Raw genomic sequence first — 23,207 nt, 5'->3', positions numbered from 1 at the left:
CTTACTAGTGCAACTGCATCAAGGTCAGGGATAATGCCGAAGACCAGATTAGTCTGAGACTCCCAGTGGGCTCATGTGCAGTCAAAGCCAACAGCCTGCTCCAGGGTGGTTCAAGCCTGTGTCATTTAAAAGTAAACAGATAAAGCTTTCTTGTAAGCAGACTTACACTGTATAGGAAGACTGAAACTTATTCTTTCATGTGCTGAGCATAGGCCCCACACCTAAACACTTATCTTGAATAAACAGAACTGCCATCTTTATCTGTGATCACACATTTGTGACCAAGATGCCCATGACAAATTTCCTAGGCTTCTCTCCATACCACCTCTCAAGGTTGGGCACTTACATTCCTCCTTACTCGGTGAAGTTACATTCAGTTCTGTCGGAAGCGGCTGCTGGCTGGGACTAAGAGTTGGCGTGGTTATCGAGGTATTGTTGTTGCCACTGGTGGTCTCTTCAGAAAACAAATCTGATTGGCTGTTACTTGTACTTGGAGCAGAATCATCGTCTGGTTGTTTCTTTTGAAAATCTAAAGATAAAAGGTGAGAAAACTAGCTGAATAAAGGAGTCTACAATCAAGAGTATTAGAAGCAACCTAAGTCAGTACAAAGTAACAGCAATAAAACAAAGCCAATTTGGGTGATTAAAAATATGGAAGTAAAACATGGGTCAAATATGTATGAGCCGAGCATGGTAGTGCATTCCCTTATCCCAGCACTCAGAAGCAGAGGTAGGAGGATCACCATGAGTTTGAGGCCACCCTGAGACAACATAGTGAATTCCAGGTCAGCCTGGACTAGAGTGAACCCTACCTTGAAGAACCAAAAAACAAAAACATGTATGAGGGCTAGAGAGATAGATCAGCAGTTTAAGCCCTTGCTTGCAAGGCCTGCAGGCCTGGGTTTGATTCCCCAGGGCCCATGTAAAGCTAATGCACAAAGTAGTGCATGTACTTGGAGTTTGTTTGCAGTGGCAGGAGGCCCTAAGGCACACATTCATTCATTCTCTCCTTGCAAATTAATATATTAAAAATAAAAGATGTGCATAACTGGGAGGTGAAAATTGCAGTAAGTTTTACAGTGTCTTTTACTATTCTGAGAACAGCATGGGTGAAGTTCAATGTTGAACTCTGAAACGCCAACAATGAATGCTAAAATTTCAAGGGAAGCCACCACGTCTGGCTTTAATCCCAGCACCTGGGAGGCAGAGGTAGGAGATCACCATGAATTGGAGGCCACCCTGAGAGTACATAGTGAATTCCAGGTCAGCCTGGGCTAGAGTAAAACTCTACCTCGAAAAACTGGGGAAAAAAATTTTTTTTTCCCCAAGGTAAATCAGCAGAATAAAGGGGGAAAAAGGAAAAATTGTTTGCACCAGTAGGGTCAGAAGGAAAATGGTAGCACAGAAATCACATTAGAAAAGAGAAAAGCTCTGTCTTCTGAAGCAGACCCAGAGACACTGCTCTGCTGTTCGTGACGACTTCTGAATCCTCGCTGTCTGACGTGCTCCTCTGCCTAAGCGCGAGCACTTGTCATGCACCGACTATGTGCCAGTGTCTGAAATGAATGTTTTATGGACATAATTCATTTCTGTTAGTAGTCAGGAAACCCTAAAAAGTACAAATAACACAATTTTGTTCATATGGAAAAATGAATGTTTAGAATGTTTAGGCAATTTGCTCCAAGTTAACAGACAGTACACAGTAGAAACAGGTTGGCTTCCCAACAAACCATCACCATATAGAATGTAGAATGGTGAGCATTAAAGCAGCCCAAAGGGCTCCATGTCAAGCTGACCCTCCTTCCACCAATGGCGAGTCAATAAAGTCAATCAGACCTAAGTCTGCTACTTTTCTGAGTGCTTAGCTCTAGTTACTTTTTTTTTTTTTTTTTTTAAGGTAGGGTCTCATTGTAGCCCAGGCTGACCTGGAATTTTCTATATAGTCTCAGGGTGGCCTCAAACTCACAGCAATCCTCCTACCTCTGCCTCCCAAGTGCTGGGATTAAAGGCGTGTGCCAGCTACATTTTGATTCTTTAATGCTTTGAGATTTTAAATGGCTTATTATTTCCGTATTACTTGGACAACAATTTCAAGAAATAAGGCACTGCAATAAATAGAAAACAATACTGCAAAACAACACCACCACCAAAAAACAAAACAAAAAAAAAAAAAACAGAATTTCTGCATCACCTCAATAGCACTCCAATGTCAGCAATGACTATGCCTCTCCCATGACCATCCCTCTATCATTCAATCGGAAATGTTTTAAGTCCCTAAAAGAAACTAAAAGAGTTACTGTGCCATCTAGCACAATGCCCAAGGCCTAGAGACAAATACATACATAGCAGGCACACAAACTCACTGAAGCTTAAGTGGTGTGTGTCCCTATCACACAATGTCCTTGCCATATTCATTGAGCCCTTGGGTACTTCTTTTGTGAATCAAAAATTGACATGACTGACCCTTTTTTGGGGGAGGTAGGGTCTTTCTCTCTAGCCCAGGCTCACCTGGAATACACTATGAACTCTCAGGCCTTAAACTCACAGCGACCCACCAACCCCTGTCTCCCTAGTGCAAGTGCTGGGATTAAAAAATTACACCTCTCGGGCTGGAGAGATGGCTTATCGGTTAAGCGCTTGCCTGTGAAGCCTACGGACCCCGGTTCGAGGCTCGGTTCCCCAGGTCCCACGTTAGCCAGATGCACAAGGGGGCGCACGCGTCTGGAGTTCGTATGCAGAGGCTGGAAGCCCTGGCGTGCCCATTCTCTATCTCTCCCTCTATCTGTCTTTCTCTCTGTGTCTGTCTCTCTCAAATAAATAAATATTTAAAAAAAAATTACACCTCTCATGACTCACCCTCTTCTGTCTTGTCTTGTGGTTTTTCAAGGTAGGGTCTCACTCTAGCCCAGACTAACCTGGGATTCACTCTGTCATCTCAGGATGGCCTCAAACTCATGGTGATCCTCCTACCTCTGCCTACTGGGTGCTGGGATTAAAGACGTGCCCCACCACACCTGGCAAGACTCACCTTCTTTTAAGCCTTGTTTCTGGACCTGCGAGCATAAGATCACAAATTCCACAGACTGACAGTATTTATTAGTGCACAAACTGGCTGGTTGAAGAGAGCACCAGTAGATGCACTCTCCTCTCTGCTTGAATTCACAAAGAACCAAGGAATCAAGACTTGAAACAGCCAGAAAGGAGCCTAAAGATTCAAATTCTCTCAGGAAGCAACAGCTGAGAAAGTAGTATAGCTCACCAGAAATTGAAGAGTTAATCTTGGGAGGCAGAGGTAGGAAGATCACTGTGAATTCGAAGGCACCCTGAGACTACATAATGAATTCCAGGTCAGGCTGAGCTAGAGTGAGACCCTACCTCGAACAGCCCCACCCCCGCCCCCCCCAAAAAAACTACAAAGACTGTTGGTGTTGGGCAGACTGGGATTCATACCCTGACTATGCCCTTTACTGGGCACATGACTAAAGGTATATTGCTTAATCTTTTGGGACTCTGAGTATAAAGCACAGGGAGGTGATTACTCATACTTCCAAAAATAATGTGGGTAAAATAACATGCAAAACGTATCTAATGCATGGCTAATCAACAAACAGTAATTAAAAGTGAAAGGCCTATAGTAGAAATGCTAGAAGACTTGGAAATAACAAAACTTGGAAATTATCAGAGTCTATTTTACAAGGAGCAATTTAAAACACATAGTAGTATTTAATGCTGATGAGGGGCCTAGAGATGTTAAGTCCTCTTACACTGCCAGGGATCTATAAAGCAGCACAATTTTTAAATGTGATTTGATATAATGTAGAGTATAATACACCTTACTCTCAAGTTCACCTTTGAAGATTCCTACTTTAAAGACCCTGGTAGCCTGGAGTGTACATCACAGCCTCATCACTAGCACATTTCTTTCACCAAGCATACCAATTTTTGACTAATGTCTAAGAGAAGGGAGGGGTAGAGTAATGGAAGAACCCCAGAAGTCCATTCCAAAGATGAAGGGGGCTGATTGTTGGAATATGTGAAGGAGTAAACAGCACAGGGAATCTGAGAGATGGTCTCCCACCCCTTTCTATGGGATAGCAGTGCAGTTAACAGGTCCAGAAACAACGCGACATCTGCCACACACAATAACTCATGTCCACATGTTATTCTACAATTCTAAACTAGAAATCTTCACAGCTAATCCATTTCTATGTAGGAGAAAACAGGAATAACTATTCTTACTTGTGCTGTTAATGATATACAGAAAGATGTAAACTTGTCCTTGAATAAAGCTGTAAGTCAGAGATTTATATGAATAAAGCTTTTTCAAAACAAACTCTCATCTGTAAAACCTGAACAAAAACCTCGCCCTTTAATAGGATTATGATTCAAAAGCAAACAGCTGCCAACATTTTGGGAGCTTACCTTATTATCACCTATGGGGGTAAATAATTTCTCAAATAAGGTGCTCCTAAAACTTTTAGAATCCAGAAGTGGGAAGTTTTCACAAGACAAAGTGGCCTAATGGTGCCAGCAAGGAAAATGGCCAGTGAAGTCCCTGAGGTGGGCTCTCAAATTCTCTGAAGTCTGCCCTCCATTTTCTCAAAGCGTTTCTACATGTCAGTGTTCCCAGTACAACATGCACCGTGACAGCACCGGGTCCACCCCTGCCCGACCCTCTGGGCTGTAACCCCACTTAACCCCAACTCAAAACTCACTCTGTACATTCCCAGCACTCAGGAGGTAGGAGAATCACAAGTTCAAGGCCAGTCTGATCTGCATAAGGAGTTGACTGGTTTTTTTCTTCAGCATGTATGAGGTTTAATGTATATTGTATGATAAATATTCTTTGTCAAATACAAATCTGTATGATCAGTAGTGAGTACATAATATGTGCATTGACTGACATGCCAATTTAAACAATCCACTGTTATTCACTTTCCATTACCAATATTTCACTATCCTCACCAAGATTTCATTAAGCTTCCAAAGGTTATATTCTAGGGAATCAATTTTGACAAGAGGACGCATATTGTTAAAGAATTGGTACTTGGCACAACACCCCATGGATTCACTCATAGCTCAAATTTCACTATAGTGCATAGAATCCTGGGTCTACTTACCAGTCTCCCACAGCATACAGGTCTCAGGACTACTATTGTTTGACTAAATGGATACATTGTGCCCATCACGTTGTCCTCTAAATATTTATGCTTGTGCCCATAGATTTGTGCTATTCACCTTTGGTCCACGGAGCATCTTTTTGCAAATGGCAATAACTACTAGAGTGACTCAAAACTCATCAAAGTGCTGAGAATAAGTGACTGTGGAGTGCTCAATGAGACATCCCTGTCATACCCTCCATGGCTCACAGAACACTGGTAGAGTAACTGCAAACCTTTATTCTAAATCACTCACGATCCTGCATGCTCTAATGGGCACTCCAAGGCCCGTGTGGGTTAGCATTCCAAAAGGTGAAGTACACAAAGCCCAGGGGGTTTTATATCAAATCAAGGAGATGAGGGCACTCTCTCCGGTTGCTGATGTGGGCCAGGGGGTGATGTCCACCCAGCCTCTGCTCATGCCAGCATTTTCCGTCATCATGGAGCTTCCCCCTTGAGCCTGTAAGCCTAAACAACCCCCCAGCCCCCGCACAAACACACACACAAATCAAGGAGATAAGAAAGTGAACTGCACTTGTTCCAGTAAACTCAGTGAGGTGGTCATCTACGCCACTACTGAGGCACCAGTGCTGGGTGACAAGATAACAGGAGGTGACAAGGAACTAAGTGTCTACTACAGGGGCTTTCCATTCACTATCTCGTTTAGGTCTCAAATGGGACAGAAGATGGCACCCCATATTTCAGGAGAGGACATTGTGGCATGTCAAGGCTGGGCAATCTGGACATGAGTAAGTGCTGGTGCTAGGCTCTGGGTGGCAGATTAATCTCACTAACCCAGTACTCTTCTAAGTAGCAGGAGCCGGTAAAGCACCCTGGAGCGGAATCTGAGCCTTTCCACATTTACTCTGCAATTCTCAAAAAGCCTTAGCTGACTTTATCGCGCAGATTAGAACTCTGGTCCCACAGGAAGCTCTCATTTGGTTATTTCACTCCATGTTTCAAGTAGTCAAAGGAAAAAGAGAAATGTTGCCTAGAATTTTGTGTCTCAACCCAGTTACAAATAAAAGTGCAAGTTCTGTGCTACTGGACCCAACGAAGTTTTCCAGGACAGTGAGTAGCCTAGCTGGAGGGGCGGAATTGAAACTCCAGAGACTTCTTGTTGGTTAGAATTATCGGATGTGGAGACTTGTCACTGGCTAGAGTTGTTGGACTTGAAGCTACAGAGTTTGATGTTTGCCCTGGTTGCTTTAAATCTTGTATTGGTTGGATATTTCTTTGCTATGCCCAGTGCCATCTTTTGCAGTGTGAATGTTTATTCTGTGCCATTTTGGTTTTTTTTTTAGGTTATTTTTTTGGTATTATGGCTCAGTTAAAAGATCTTGGACTATGGGGATGTATGAACATCATTAGAGTTGATAAAAAAAAAAAAACTACGAGGACTTTTAAAGTTGGATGAATGCATCATATTTTACATCATGTATCCATATCAGTTTATGGGGGCCAGGAGTGGAATGTGGTAGTTTGATTCAGGTGTCTCCCATAAACTTAGGTATTCTGAATGCTAGGTTCCCAGCTGATAGAGATTTGGGAATTAACATCTCCTGGAGGCAGCGTACTGTTGGGGGTGGGCTTATGGGTGTTATAGCCAGTGTCCCACTGCCAGTGTTTGGCACACTCTCCTGTTGGCTATTGTCCACCTGTGTTGGCCAGGGGGTGATGTCCACCCTCTGCTCATGCCGTTTTCCCCTGTCATCATGGAGCTTCCCATCGAGCCTGTAAGCCAAAATAAACTTCTTTCTCCCCACCAGGGGGGAAAAAAAGTACTTTCTGTATCTGAGGAGTTAGAATCATGAAAGGTATTGCATTAAAACTCCCTTACTGAGGAGCTATATTCTTCCTCCCTGTGTTCCCAACTTGTGTCTATGAGAGCCTGCGCCTCTGAGACAACTACACTCCAACGCTGCTCACTACCACCCTACATAGGCATCTTACATTGAAAAGTTGTAAAGCCATTAGCAGCAGTAGCAACCAATTTGTAAACCAGACTATTGGCTTTCTGATTAACATCTTAATAAAATTCTAGCAGTAGGAAGTTAACCTGGGTTTATGGTTTCAGTAAGAACAAACAAGTATAAACAAGAGTTAATAAGGACCAATAAACTTAGTTACTATTAAAAACTTTGCAATACACTCACCTTGAATACTATCTAACTTACAGGAAAAACCCATCTATTCAAAGTGGCTATTTATTTAAACTTCCTTTCATTGAATAACCTTTTGGAGCTTCTTCAAAAGACAAAATGAAAACAAGTTTTCTGACCAGATTCTTCAACAACATCCATCTCATGAAGGTCACTTCTCTGTAAAAGCTAAACTGCTTTCTGTCTTCATGGGCCTCAGGACAGACTAAACAAACGACACTGTTGTGCTTTTGTGTGCTTTCAGACCAGGTAACTACACACAGCACACGTAGCCTAATGATGATGAGTGATGCGCTTGGAAGTCTGGGGATCCTGTCAAACTCCATTTTCTCCAGAACTTCCTGAATTCTACATCTCAAAAGCCAACAGGCCTAATAATTTACACTTCCTAAAACTTTCTTGCATGTGTACACTTCCATGGTGAGTCCATCCCAATCTATCCCGTCAGGTTCCTTCAATGGCATCTTAACAGAAATCTTCCTGTCCTCTCTTGGCTGACTCTAAACCCACTGTCTGCAAAGCAATCAGTGATAGTCAAACAACCAAGGAGGCAAAAACACCTATGAAGTCACAAATTCTCTCAGTCACTTTTGTGTCGAAGCCTTTGAATGGCTTCCCAGTCTTTACAAACAGACCTAGAATCCTAAGCATGGCTGGTAACTTAGAAGTCCCGAAAGAACTGACTTCTGGCATTTCTTCAGCCTCAGGCTGAAGCCACTACTGCTCCCCTCCCAGCTCTAGAAGCCATTCCCTCTGGCTTGGAGCACTCTGTCTCCATCTGGAGTACTTTGGTCATAGCAAAAAGAAAACTTTGCTCTGCTATTTACCTCAGTAACTGCTACTCATCTTTGAAGGCTTAACATAAGCACCACTTCCTAGGGAAATCCTTAACGTTTACCACCAAGGGCTGGAAGTGGAGCTCAAGTGGAAAGCACTTGTCAAAGTGGGCACAAGCCTGGGTTTGACCCCTAGCATAGACCAAAAAGAGAAAAAGGAAAACCTCGCAATTACCTACAGAAGGCACTTAATAAATACTTGACAGATGCTGTCTTCCTCACTGTCCACCCAGTTCCTAACAAGAATGAACACCTGTCATAATAACCACCATCAATCTGTGGTGTTTAAGTGATTTGATGCTTGCAAAAATAGTAGATTTAAGAATATTAGTTTTGGGGTGAAGAGATGGATAAATGGTTAAGGTGCTTGCCTACAAAGCCTAAGAACCCATGGTCCAATCTCCAGGTCCCACATAGCCAGATGCAGTGATACAAGTGCACAATGCTGCACACTCACACAAGGGGGCACATGCATCTGCAGTTTGTACACAGCGGCAGAAGGCCCTGGTACACCCATTTCGCTCTCTCTCTGCCTCTCTATCAAAAATTAAAAAAAAAAAGAACATCAGTTTTCTTAGACATTAATGTGTAAGAAGCAAGAGTGCTTCTACTCACAGTACAGACAATTAACCATGCCTTGTCAATGAACAGTTATCTGGATTTTTTTTTTTTTACAAACTATCTTTGCATTAAAAAAGAAAGACAGGCTAGAGAGATGGCTTAATGAGTAAGGTGCTTGCCTACAAAGGACCCATGCTTGACTTTCCAGATCCCATGCAAGCCAGATGCACAGAGATACATGCACGCAAGGTGGCATATATGTCTGAAGTTCGATTACAGTGGCTGAAGGCCCTCATGTGCCTTTCCTCTCTCCCTCTTTCTCTTGCATAAAAAATTAAATTAAAAAAAGAAGCAATAGTGTTCTAATTACTAAGCATGAGTAACTTGTCCTATTGGACTTAAAAGGTCTCTCACCTTAATTCCTACGTGCTTAAGACTCAAAACACAAAGTTGTAAAAAAAAAAAAAAGTCTGTGTGTGTGGTATATATGCTTGTTCATATGTAAGAGGGTACACATGTGAGTGTGCATGTGTGTGTATGGATATGGGATATGGAGGCCAGAGGCCAGAGGATCACTTGCCACCTTATTTATTGAGACAGAGTACTGCAATGAACCCAGAGCTCACCAATTTGGCTTGTCTAGCCAGCCAGCCAGACCTTATATGCCTGCCTCTGCCTTCTACTCAGTAAAGTTACTGGCACATACCACCACACCTGGTATTTATGTGAGAGCTAGGGATCAGAACTCAGGTCTTCACAATTATGCAACAAGTGTTTTACCCACTGAGCCATCTCTCCAACCCAAAGCTGTAAGTGTTTACTTGAGAATAGAGATGTAACACTACATGAGCACCAAAAGGACTATTCTTACCTGTAATTAAGTTTATGTTATAATCTGGTTGATGACTGAACGTACACAGGCCATGAGACTGTTCACAGCAAGTCAGAAGACTGCTCCAAGTGTGAACAGCACAGGCAGAAGTGATCAGGAGTAAAGCCTGGATCTCATACTGCAGTTACTGTGCAGACTCTACAGTTCCCAATAATAACATCTCATACTCATTTGCAGGGCATAAATTAACATGTCAACATTACAGGAAATATCTAACAAACTGTTAGTACTATAATAATGTGCACAAGAAGACACATTTACCTCTTTCAGTCTAAGCAAAAAATGTGTCATGTTTTTAGAGAATTGTAAATACAGTAAATTTTCTGAATATTATGATGATCTAGTTTCAACAAAGCAAGCATTTTTCAGTGTATGTGCACATATACATATTAGTTCAACAGTAGGGCCACATGTAGAGTAGAAGATTAGGCAATACTGATTAAAACAGGCAAACTAAACCTAAAAATCAAGGACCACACTGTGCCTCTTAAGGCCTCTGATTCTAAATGGCATATAAGCTTTTCATTCACGTTTTATTGCTAAAAGAGAAGTCACAAAGACAAGCCTGATATGAAGGTAGGAGAGAATTATGCTTTGTTGACAGAAGACCAAGCACGTGGAAACAATAATGGAATCTTGGGTTGATAACATTTGCACAGAAAGCTCTGCATATGATTTGAGTGACTGGATTAAATTATATACACTATGATTTATAAATATATACAGGCATGTTTTCCCCTCAGAAAAGGAACATGAGGAACATCACAGAGTAAAAGGGTCTCAAGTAAATTCAACTGGGTTTGAAAGCAGTCATGTGTCAGACATACAACTATTACTAAAGACAGTGTGGACTGGGGAAATAATCTGAAGATTCTATTGTTCTGTATTTAATTTGTATTGTCATCTTAGAAAAATCTGAGTGTATCAGCACAGTAACTCCATATTAAGCCAATACTAGTTTATTAACAAGAAATTCATCTTCAACAACTGTTTCCAGACAAAGAAGAATCTATTCTTCATTAAATGCTTATTAAATTAAGTATACGTGGTATCTGAACCAAATCAAAATTCAGTGACTTTGCTAAACGAGGCCATGCTGTGCTGACATTGTTTTGTTTACACTTGGCTACAAGTATGGCTACCAAATACATGAACCCATTTACTGCTTTCTGCCTCCCAAATACAGAACCGGTTATTAGAAACCCCTTCAACATCAAGTGCTTTATACCTGATTAAATAATCAAACCTGTTTATTTAACTTTAAAGTAAGTGAAATTTGGTTAAACTAATACATTTGAAAACAATTTTCCATTTGTATTATGCCTTTAAAAATATTTTTATTTATTTATTATCGAGAGAGAGAGAAAGTAAGTAAGTCAGGTATGGAGAATGGGTGTGCCACGGCCTCCAGCCACTGCAAATGAACTCCATATGCATGCACCAGCTTGTGCATCTGGCTAACATGGGTACTGGGGAATGGAACCTGGAACTGGATCCTTAGGCTTCACAGGCAAATAACTTAACTGCTAAGCCATCTCTCCAGCCCAGGGATTATGCGTTTTATTTGCAAGTGTATATAAATACACTTTGAATGAGATGAGGGGAAAGAGCAGGTGTTACTCATTCTGAAATTATCTTTAAAATAACTGATGGCATGTAATACAGGCTGTAAGTAATGAAGTACTGATAATGTCCTATGAAGGTACAACTCATTCTCTCTCTTACTCAACGCAGCCCAACAAACTAAATCTTGCCATTAGTCTGACAGATGGTGATGGTGCTTACCATGAGTTCTGACAAACAAGAAAAGGAAAGCATGACGTATTTTAATTCCAACCATCAGGACTCACCTTTCTTGGAAAAGGCTCTTGGCTTCTGTGGAGGGATGCCAGAAGAAAAAAGCCTTGTGAAACTCATCACTTATTGCAGGGCAATTCCTGAAAATACAGTCCACTATTTTTCACTGGTCACCACTGAACTGTTTGTATGTCTAGTTTTGCTTTGAGCCCTAAGAAACATGCACTAACTGGTAATCATACAGGTATTTACAGTATGAATTTCTCTGTCATATCTCCTTAACCCATCTGAATATTGCCTTTGTTCTGATATTATTCTTTTTTTCTTAGCATACAAAGAACTAGATTTGTTTTTTAAAATGGTGCTTTCCATCCCCTCCCCTGTAAATAGAAAAGGTCGTGTCTCTCCCTGTCCCCCACGCTGTCTGTGTATGTGTACACATTCCTGCATGGATGTTTATAGAAAGAGGTTGTGATAATCAAAATCAAGTATCATAAATTTGTTTTTTTTTTGTGGGGGGGACTCCATAAGGATAAAAATTCAAAATAACCTACATTAATCCCTGCAACAATAATAAAATGAAGGCTACTGATGAAACCAAAAGGGACAGTTACTAAAAAAAGTATGTGTGTATTAAATTTGCAATAAAATTTTATAAGAAGTGCACTGGAGAGGAACCATCATTATAGATTTAATCTTCCAGAGAAAGAGAATACACACAGAAATACCAACTAATGTATAAGGATTCTATGAAACCACAGGTGTGGGGGATTTTAATTACATCTTATATTTCAGGGTAAAAAATGCAAATAGAAGAAATATCAACTGATTGGAACTGAATAGCTTTTTTGTTTGTTTGTTTTGTTTTGTTTGTTTGTTTGAGGTAAGGTCTCACTCTAGCTCAGGCTGACCTGGAATGCGCCTTGAACTCACCATCCTACCTCTGCCTCCCAAGTGCTGGAATTAAAGGTGTGCGCCACCACGGCCAGCTCTGAACAGTTTTTAAGGCAAGACATGTCAGGCTTAAGTAACAGATTTAAGAATGCAGCAGAAAATAACAAACAAATAAAAATGACCACAGGAGGGTTAGCAATACAATTTCCCTTATCCTTTACACTCCAATTCTCTCAGCACAAATGACACATGTCTAAAAAAAAGACTTAGAAAAGAGCAATTACTTTTGCGTCTTCAAATGTACCTTAACAGGAGAAAAACTATCTCCCTAATATAACCAGCCCCAAAGCTCCCACTTCACAAAAGAGATTTACGCTCTTACTTGGGTTGCCTGCATGTGGCAGCCCTGGGATGCAAGCTCTAGAGACATTGCCAGGATGCCCAGGAAGGCTGTAGCACACTCCCAATTTCATCTAATTTTGCAGTTATCAATTTGATAGATGTTAAGTTCCACTCATCTTTCTTCCTAAAAGCTAAAATTAGTATGACAAGGAAAACGACATCCTCTTCAGCAAAGTCTTTCTATGGCATTAAAAATAGCCAGTCAGGAGTGAATATGGGTAGGACTCAGGCTCAAATTCTCCTCCAAGACTGCCAGGGGATCAGTACTATTCAGCTCAGACAGGAAACACATCACCCCACAAAGCTAAAGGACTAAGACTATTTACTGCTCTTACTTTCAAACAAATTAAGATGTGGCAGTAATTTTTAGCTAAATCAATCATGTCTGTGAAAGAACTATCAGACATAGTAATTAGTATACTGCTATGGGCACAAAGAAAAGTATGCTGTCAGTTTAAAACAGGACTAATGATGCAGCTCAGAGAAGTGAGCTTCCATAGCTGTGTGAGTAAAGCCGTTTGCTCAACTCTGTGCACCACAGAAACAACTGGGGAAGAATAGCCAATCTGCCTAAGAGGGACAGATTACACTTTGGAATGGATTTTATTGAGCTAGTTTTTGTTGAGCAAGCTGCAACTGTCTAAACAAGAAAAGCGATGCTCTGTGACTAGCACCTGATGGACCAAATAATTTCATAGCATATGCTTATGTAATTTTGTAGTTTCAAAGTGTTTAGAAACAACTGGCTGTAGAGTTATTTTCTTTTTAATTTAAAAATGTCAAGGATATCACCAGCATTTTAAAGAAATGGAAGAAAGAAGAAAATAAAGTATACTGAACACAGTAAGGTTACATTTTGTTTTGTATTTCTTTTTCTTTGTTGTTCATTTTTTATTTATTTATTTGAGAGCGACAGACACAGAAAGACAGATAGAGGAAGAGAGAGAGAGAATGGGTGCGCCAGGGCTTCCAGCCTCTGCAAACAAACTCCAGACACGTGCGCCCCCTTGTGCATCTGGCTAACGTGGGTCCTGGGGAACCGAGCCTCGAACCGGGGTCCTTAGGCTTCACAGGCAAGCGCTTAACCGCTAAGCCATCTCTCCAGCCCTTGTTTTGTATTTCTTATTGAGTAAATATGCGCATATATGTGTGCACACAGGTTCAAAGTACATATAGGCTGCAAAAGCAATCATTAGTGAATCCTTGCACACATGAGTAAGCTCGGGCACAAGGGAAGGCAGCCTCTCCTGGGCATCTTGGTCACTGTGACAGCAAGCACTCAAGTGAGGGACATGCAATGCTGTCTCATCTTAGAAGGGATGCCCAGCAACACAGATACTGACATTAACTCTCCCAAGGGAGCTGTCAGCATTAGACATAGATGATATAACCTGGTCGTCATCATTTTTTTAAAGTTCACCATAAGAAACTGGTCCAGTCAATCAGATAGCTGTGAACTAATAGTCCTGAGCAGCTCTCAAAGAATTTTTTTTTAATTTTGATTTCCCTTTTCTCCTTCTGGTTTTTCAAGGTACGGTCTCATTTTAGCCCAAACTGACCTGGAATTCATGATGTAGTATCAGACTGGCCTTGAACTCACAACGCTCCCCTATCTCAGCCTCCCACGTGTTTGGATTCAAGACACAGGCCACCACTCCTGGCCATGCCCCTTTTTTGCATGTTTCTTGTAAATGAAAGCTCATGGTGACACAATTATACTATACTTTTCAAAGCTACTCATGGTCCATGGGTCTGTATGAGTTGAAAGTGCCAAACTTTTTCCCATAAAACTGTCCAAAGGATTCTTTTATCTTAGTCCACAAATATTTGAAATATGCAGACTTTTAAATCCTACAAATTGGTCTAGGGGTATAAGCTCAGAGAGAGCACTTGCCTAGCTAGCAAGCATAAGGCAGAGAGGAAGGGAAGGAAGATACTCTAATTACAAGAAACTCATTTTTAAGGAAACAAAACAAGTATCAAACATGCATATTTAAAAATGGTAACATCAAAAACTAACATGGAAATTAACTTGAAGGGGTTGCCAGGCGCCTAATTTGGGACAACTTAATCAGCAAATAAAACAACAGCAATAATGGACTGAACTAATAATCCATGAGTAGGCTAGAAATCCATGAGTTCACACTGATATTAACTCTAAAATGGTCACGAAAACTAAGTCCTTCCATACAATGGAAAGCAAGCTAACAAACAGAAGAAATTATATGATTATGTATTTATTTAATCAATAAAAATCAGGAATGAATGCTAACACTAGTGGGTAAAAGTTTGATGAGAAACAAAGTATTTACGTAGGCTCAAAGTATCTCCTACAAATTCCTTATTAATTAGGAAGGTAATGTAGAGCTATCAATGGTGACATGTTAGAACTGCCATAGTCACATCCGCATGTTGCCTTGCCCAGAAGACACACTAGTCCTGGTATTTCCCTCGAGAGAGGTTAATATGAATCACGGAAAAAATCAGACACAAATTTAGGAACAGCTTACAAAATAAGTAGCCTGTGCTCCTGTGTCAAAGTTAAGAGGAACAAAAACACAGGGACTATTACAGACTAAATGCAACAAAGGACATAACCTAAATGCAGTCACTGAATTGGGATAAAGGGTATAAAAAAGATGCTACTGTGATGTGATAAAATTTCACGACAGCCTGTGAATTTGATAATAGAATTGTACCACAATTAGAATTAGATTTGCTGATTTTGATAATGACTAAGAAAAACTCCTTGTTCTTAAGAAAATACACACTGAAGCATTTAGAGATAAAAAGAGTCTATCTTCAACTTATGCTCAAATTATTCAGGAAAGATGCATGTAGGGCGCATAGGCAAGTGCACATACAGGACGGTGTAACAGAACAAAACCAACTGCAGGAGCTGTAAGAAACATACATGGGTGTTGTGGCCTTTCTCAAATTTAAACCTGTCTCAAAATAGTTTTTGTAAGGTATGTACAAGAAGCAACTCAAGCATCCATCAACACATGTATAAATGGTGAACAGCTTTAAAAAGAAAGGTAGTTCTGTTGTATGCTGTAGCAGGATTGAACATTAATGACATTACAATAAGTGAAATAACCCCAAAACAAAACAGTTAAATAGTGAATGATACTATTCTTATGCAGTGCCTACAGTAGAAAAGCTTACAGAGACAAAAGTAGAATGGTCGTGGTCAGGCCTGTGGGGAGAAAACTGGAGCATAGCTTCACTGGGGCAGGATTTTAGTCTTGCAAGGCCAAAGAGCTCTGGAGGTACACTGCACAACAATGTGACTCGCCTCACCCTCTGTGAGGTGGCAAGTTTTCATGGTAAGTGAATTGTTACAGAATTAAAAGTACATATAATTTAGAATTTTAAAGATGTGTACACAGGAACAGTAACTATAACATTTTCTGTAATTATGTCAGCAATGAAAAAAATGTCCTTTAAGGGATGAGACAAATGTATATTTACAGACGGTAGAAATAGGCTTTTAAAGCTCTTTAATATACCATGTCTTTATGAAAATAAACCTTTTAGTTCCTTTTTAGAATTTGTATCCATTTCATTCTCAAAGTCTCAACTGAAATGTGCCATGCATTTACGAGTGACCCAGTGAGAGAATTAAGAGGACAAGTTTTTTTTTCTATAGTTACAAAATGACTGACTTTTTCAACAGTATACATGCATTTCAAGTCTACTAACAACAAAGCCCAGAAAATACGACAAACACCCATTTGTTCTAGCACCTCTAGTTAACCAACGTGACCACCTGTCATACTGCATTTACATGTGTGGGTTTCCTCTCAGTATCCTCTCTGCTTTATAACAGAACTATAACCATGAATTCGGAACCTCTCACTACAGATCACACATTGATACTTGCATTAACCATGCACTATTTATATAATATAGATTGGTTTTAAAATTTTACATAAGGGGCTGGAGAGATGGCTTAGTGGTTAAGCGCTTGCCTGTGGAGCCTAAGGACCCCGGTTCGAGGCTTGATTCCCCAGGACCCACATTAGCCAGATGCACAAGGGGGCGCATGCATCTGGAGTTCGTTTGCAGTGGCTGGAGGCCCTGGCGCACTCATTCTCTCCCTCCCTCCCTCCCTCCCTCCCTCCCTCTCTCTCTCTCTCTTTCTCTCTCTCCCTCCCTCCCTGTGTGTTGCTCCCAAATAAACAAAAAAAAATTAAAAATTTACGTAAGTGGTATGTCTCATACTGTAAGTAGTTTTTCAGTATTTTTTACTACATTTATGTTAAAACAAATGCATTACTCAATTTGAACTTCCAAATATGATTCTATTTTATGAATATATAGTGATAGGTGAATGCCTGTTAAACCAACACCAACATGTTCTTAACCAAAAATTCTGATCAGAATTTAAAACTTTGTGAATTCAGCTATGTATGGCTACAACACACGCTAAATTCTTCTTAAGGATAAGTAAATACTGGAACAAGCTTCAAGGAAAAGCTTATTCAGGGATGAGAATGTTAAACCAGGCGTGGTGGCGCATGCCTTTAATCCCAGCACTCAGGAGGCAGAGGTAGGAGAATCGCCCTGAGTTCAAGGCCACCCTGAGGCTCCATAGAGAATTCCAGGTCAGCCTGGGCTAGAGTGAGACCCTACCTTGAAAAACCAAAAAAAAAAAAAAAAAAGATAGGGATGAAAATGTTTTGATACAATTTGTGCAGGAGATTAGGGCATTTGCTCAGGGACTTCTAGGTGATGTGGCGATCTCTGAAAAGCCAAGACTCCTACAGGAATGCCAATAAACTCAATTCACTGAGTTGGATCTGGATGGAATCCTTTCTTTGGTCTTTCTGTGTCTTCTCTATCTGAGATCAGTGTGGCTTCAGGAAAAGTCCTGCCATGTGTAGGGAAGCTTTCTAGTCTGTTCCACATTCTCTGACTAACGAACCTGAGAAACATGACCTACTGCACATACACAGCCTTGCAGACTGCAACAAATGAGTGGGATCCAGGAAGGGCTCCTTTTGGCTTCTTGTTTCTTGGCTTTGTTATATAATATCGCCCTTCCTCTCTTTAATTGTTCCAGTGTTTTCAACAACACCTGTCAGTCAGTCCGTTTGTTTGTTTTGTTGGCAAAGTAATGGGTATCTCCCAGCTCCACCCTCCCCCAGCCTGCCCCCATTCCTAACCTCCACCACTGCACAGTGACACTCTAGTTCTTCTTGCAGCCTTTGCTGGAGATCATTTGCCTTATAAAACAAGCTGGGGCCGGGGCAATGACTGGTATTCTCAGGCCACTAAGTGTGGAACAGAGCCCTTGCCCCATCACAGGAACCTGCGTCAAGAAAGTTTCGTTCTTCTTGGCAAGGACACCTGTCCAGAACAGTACATCTGTTCCATGGGCCTTGCAGCAGATTAGAGATACAAACAGCCTGACCCTCCTGAGGCCAAACTGTGTCCCCAAATTCAGAGTTAGGTAGAAAGGAAGATTAAATGTCACAAGATTTAGAAGACTTTTTCAAATTTCTCCACTTGCTGCTTGTCCTCGGAGACTCTTCTTTACTTTAAATGATTTGTCCAAGTGGTTTGTTTCACTGGGGAGAATATCTCCCAAGGTACACACACCACCATTCCAGAGATTCCCATACTGAACTATTTCTATAAAATTAAAGCACAAATATGTGATGACAGAACCTGCAACTTTCATAAACTAGTGATAAATATGCTATGTTCTTAACTCAAGACTGCTTATGCAACCATTTATATTATCAGACACACAGATCTTTCATAAGAGAATTATGTTAATAAGGAATTCTCTTTACTAAAACAAACAGGCTTAAAAATTATCTATGCCTAAATATTACTAGTGACTGAAAATGGAGGCGTGTAAGGAAATGTGTCACCTGCTCTCTCTTGAAGATGATTTTTAAGGACTTCAAAGCTAAGCTACACAATCAGTTAAACTGCATACACATACCCAACCATGTATCATCTTGGTTGCTTAGAAACTAGGTGACATAGCCTGAATAAGCAAAGTTAAGAAAGCAGAAAGAAGGAATCCTTTGTTGAAAAGTGGTTCATAAAAAGTGACTAGACTATGCTGTGTACTTGAAAATACAATTGCAAAGTGGACAGACAAAATGAAAGGCCTAGGGTGTCAACCAGAGCAAAAGTGCTTTAGTTCTTACTGCTCTTGGGCTACATACAATAAATCAGTTATAGTTTACCAAAGAAAAGAACTTTAATGTATGTACAAATTTCCATAATCCCATGCATCAGACTGTCCCCTCCACCCAAAAAAACCATCAAGAAAGGCTGACCTATATTTATGAATCCTCAAAGGTCAACATGAAATCAACTTTTCACCAGGCTGGAGACAAGTAACAACTTACTCTCCACTCAATTCTGACTACTTGATAGCATTTAATGAGATGTAAGCCATCAATAAACCTATGTGTTTAATGAAAAATTTTAAACCCAGCTGCATTTTTTCTCACACTTAGAAGATAGCTTTTGGGATGAGTCTAGTTCATAGCATTCATTAACTTTCATAGATTTGTATTCCATTACTTCTAAGCAAAATGTATGTTTGGTAATTAAACCAATTTAAATTTTGATATTTGGTAGTCATTCTGAGTTATTGGTCTCTCAGAAGACATTCATGTACCCTGGGTTTAAGGTCTCAAACTCCTGTAAAATAAAATTAAACTTAGAATAAATTATAAAAGCAAGTGGCTAAACCCAGTTCTGGGACTAAAGTGTTTTTTAGGGTGTAGCAGAGCTTCCTGTTGAACTGATCCACGAAAAGACAGTACATGGGCAGGGTGGGTAATGCTCTCTCACCTGCACCTGCAGCCCACCTTCGGGACTCAGAAGCCATCAAGTGCCTTCCCTTCATCTCCAATGACATCTGCCCCAGGCCACTTCTGCTAACAATTCCTAGTGCAATAACCCATTCGTCAGTATCTTTAAAAACCCACTGCTCTGGTAATAACCCACTTTTCCTTCTGCATATCATACTTCTTTCCTTACTCCCAAGTACTGCTGTTCTTTTCTAGTTCCTCTCAAGTGACCCCTTCTTGCTGGTTTCTGTCCTTCACATCAGCCAAATGGTTTTGGTCCCATGACCTGGACTAAGATCTTCAACTGTCCCTCACTCACAACCCTCCAAAACTGAATCAATTTTCTGATCAGCTCCCAATCTCAACTGCCAAATTCTGCTAGAAACAACTCCACAAAACTGGGGAAAGCCACCCAGCTCCCTCTCTATTCCCTACATGTGCTGGCTCCTTATCCTTAATATACAAGTTCCTAAAATCTACTCCACTGGCACAGGTTGGGCAAGGAAAGAACCCCACAAGCCATCACTCACTTTCTTCCACGCTGACATCAGAGGAAGCAAAGCCTGCTTTCTGAGGATTAACAGCACAAACAAGCACCAGCAGCTGTTTAAACAGGGCAAACCCCCAGAAAGCAAATATGCACTGAAATAAATAATACTGCGAAGCAAAATGATTTCCCTGAGGACTGAGATTCCTCAATGTGCGAAAGTGGTTTGGCAATACTGCTGAAGAGCACAGACTAGACCGTGCCAGACTTCGCTTAGTACACAGATCTGGCCTCAAACCAATGTGGCATGGACCTGAAGTTTGCTACAGCAAGACGCTTAGCTGCAATGTATCTTACTAATAATGTACTTTTCTTTGCACTATAAGACACATTTTGAACTTTTAACTCGCCATGTGATTAAAGCAGTTCATGTCTATATAATTTAATTTAAGGAATGCTAAAAAAAGAAAAAGAAAAAAACTCCATCTTGGGGGTCTGGGAGATGAGTCAGTGGTTAGGGGTGCTTGTTTGCAGGGCCTGCTGGCCTGGGCTTGATTCCCCAGTACCTGCACAGAGCCAGACACAATGGAAGACACACGTGTCTGAAGTTAGTTTGAGGCAGAAAGAGGCAGTGGTGTACCCATTCATATTCATTCTCAATCATATTCTCTCTTCTACTCTCAAATAAATAAAAATATTTTAAAATTACATTTTCAAATTAAACACATAAATATCAAATATATAAATTGACCAATAAGCAGCAATCCTTGTTGCTCAACTTCATTCCTCCTTTAAAAATGTCTGTAACAAACTGGGCGTGGTGGCGCACACCTTTAATCCCAGCACTTGGGAGGCAGAGGTAGGAGGATCACCGTGAGTTCAAGGCCACCCTGAGACTACAGAGTTAATTCCAGGTCAGCCTGGACCAGAGTGAGACCCTACCTCGAAAAACCAAAAAAAAAAAAAGTCTGTAACAGCAGGCTGGTAAGAGCTCACAGGCAGCCAAGTGCCTGTCTTGCACACATGAGGGCCTGAGACCAATCCCTGTTCCTCATGTAAAATGCTAAATACAGTGGCAAGCACCTCTAAAGCAGTGCTGGGAAGATGTGAGGCAAGGGGACACCTAAGACTTCTTGGCCAGCCAGTCTGGCTGGGCTCATTTGTAAGCTTCAGGCCAATAAGAGATCCTTTCTCCAAAAGAAAAGTGTTCCTGAGGAGTAGCACCCAAGATTCTCCTCTGACAGGCAGGCAGGCAGGCACACAGGCACGCACGCACACACGCACGCACACGGTAGGGGGTGTGTGTGTGACTAGACCATGTTTTAAAATACCTAGTAGAAGCTGGGCACGATAGCACACACCTTTAATCCCAGCACTCAGGAGGCAGAGGTAGGAAGATCACCATAAATTCGAGGCCACCCTGAGATTACACAGTGAATTCTAGGTCAGCCTGAACTAGCGTGAGAGCCTACCTCAAAAAAACAAAATATAAAATACCTAGTAGAGCAGTATAGTCATAGTTTTGAGAACCGTTCTTGAGAAATGGCCGTCACCTAAGGTCACCACTTCAGGAGAAGACCACAGAAGCACCTTAGGCAAGACAGGCTTTACTTGCCCAAAGTCATTGCCTTCTGAACCTACTCAAGCAGGTCTGCAGTTGCCTGATGAAATTAACTTGGAACAAGAATATCCTCACAGTATTGCTAGCTTGAATATAATATGATACAGGAAAGTTCATGCACTGTTTCTCCACAACTCTTAATATGCCTTCCACAGAAATACTTGGCTCCTATAAACCTTGCTCAAAACTTAGTGAAAGTTAAAAAGTTATATTGTATAATTCACAAATGTTATCATCTCATAAAAGTTTATGTGAGCTGTGTATTCTTCAGTCTTGAACAAAGTACAGAACAGACGAATGGACAGGAAGAGGCCAGCTGTTCCTTGGGATTGATGCTTGTTGTGGTTTTAATGTAAAATGTCTCTCACAGGCTCATGCATGTGAATATTTGGTCCCCAGTAAAGTGGCACTGTTTGGGAAGGTATAAAACCTTCGATGGAGCCTTGCTGGAGGAAAGGGGTCATTGAGAGTGGGCCTTGAGGTCCAACAGCCCAGCTTCACTTGCTTCCCCCACCATGACGGATTCTACCCTCTGGAACTACAAGCCAACATAAACTCCTTCCTTCTTTAAGCTGCTTCTGGTTCAGGTGTTTGTTTGCAACAATGAGAAAGCAACTGATAACAATAATGGTCTTTCTTAGATGCTGGCAGAGGGCAGACTTGCACACCTTTGTAATTGTAAAGAAGTGAAAATAAATTCTAAACATTTCAGTAGCAAATGTGCCCTCCTTAAAAAAAAAAAGAGTAATAACCTGGAGAGCACAACCAATGAATGACTTTAGAACACTGGTCAACCTCCTTTAAGTGCAGTACTGGAAAAGCAGCAATGTAGATCTGATGCCTCTCTGCCTGCCTGCGGGATAAGGCCTGCATGTATTACAGAGAAAACAGTCAAGACTCCTCTACAGGAGCACCCAGCTCCCATGGGATCAGCTGTGCTCCAGGGACTGCAGTGAGGGGGGCTCCCTGAGAAGTTCTGCCGAGTCAGTCCTCTTCTCACTTGACCATCCCTCCTCCTCTCCCTCCTAAGACGTGGATGATTTTCAAAGCCTCTGCTGAAAGCATCAGCCTTTTGTACAGATATTAATATTTTATACCTACCAAGGCAGCCGGCCGTGAAGAACAGTTTTTCTTCAAAGTTTTGCTTTGATTCCTTGCTACTCTCTTGGAGCTTCTGAAAGCTACATGAGTTACACACATACCACTGGGTTTTTTACGCCTTAGTATAGCCATTAATATTGTATAGACTTAATTCCAAAGCAGCTAAACAATATATTCTATTAAAAAATGTTCTATTAAAAAAGAGGAGCCTTTAGAAGGGCAAGCTGCAGTCTAAAATACAAAAAAGAAAGAAAGAAAGAAAGAAAGAAAGAAAGAAAGAAAGAAAGAAAGAAAGAAAGAAGGAAAGAAAGAAGCTAACCTTGAGAAAAGGGCATTTCCATATGATATCCAAAGCTACAGTTCTTGTGAGGACCTGAGAATCAGGCATGTATTTCTGAGCAAGGACTGAGTGAGAAAAGATCACTTCTTAACAATGAATACTCAGGAAACCTGCTGAATTTATATTTGAAA

At 40.9% G+C, this 23,207-nt stretch overlaps 1 protein-coding gene across 1 annotated transcript in view; it reads right to left on the bottom strand.

The window, feature by feature from the left end:
* Zfand3 (zinc finger AN1-type containing 3) overlaps positions 1-23,207 on the bottom strand; it is a 236,868-nt gene that overhangs the window by 73,689 nt on the left and 139,972 nt on the right. Inside the window, exon 3 of the mRNA XM_045157409.1 lies at positions 347-529. Within this exon, the coding sequence (XP_045013344.1) occupies positions 347-529 (183 nt within the window). The remainder of the gene's footprint in view (positions 1-346; positions 530-23,207) is intronic.

The sequence above is a fragment of the Jaculus jaculus genome, chromosome 8 (assembly GCF_020740685.1).
Source record: "Jaculus jaculus isolate mJacJac1 chromosome 8, mJacJac1.mat.Y.cur, whole genome shotgun sequence".
NCBI classification, from domain to species: Eukaryota; Metazoa; Chordata; class Mammalia; order Rodentia; family Dipodidae; genus Jaculus; species Jaculus jaculus.
This window is presented reverse-complemented; position numbering and strand designations above follow the sequence as displayed.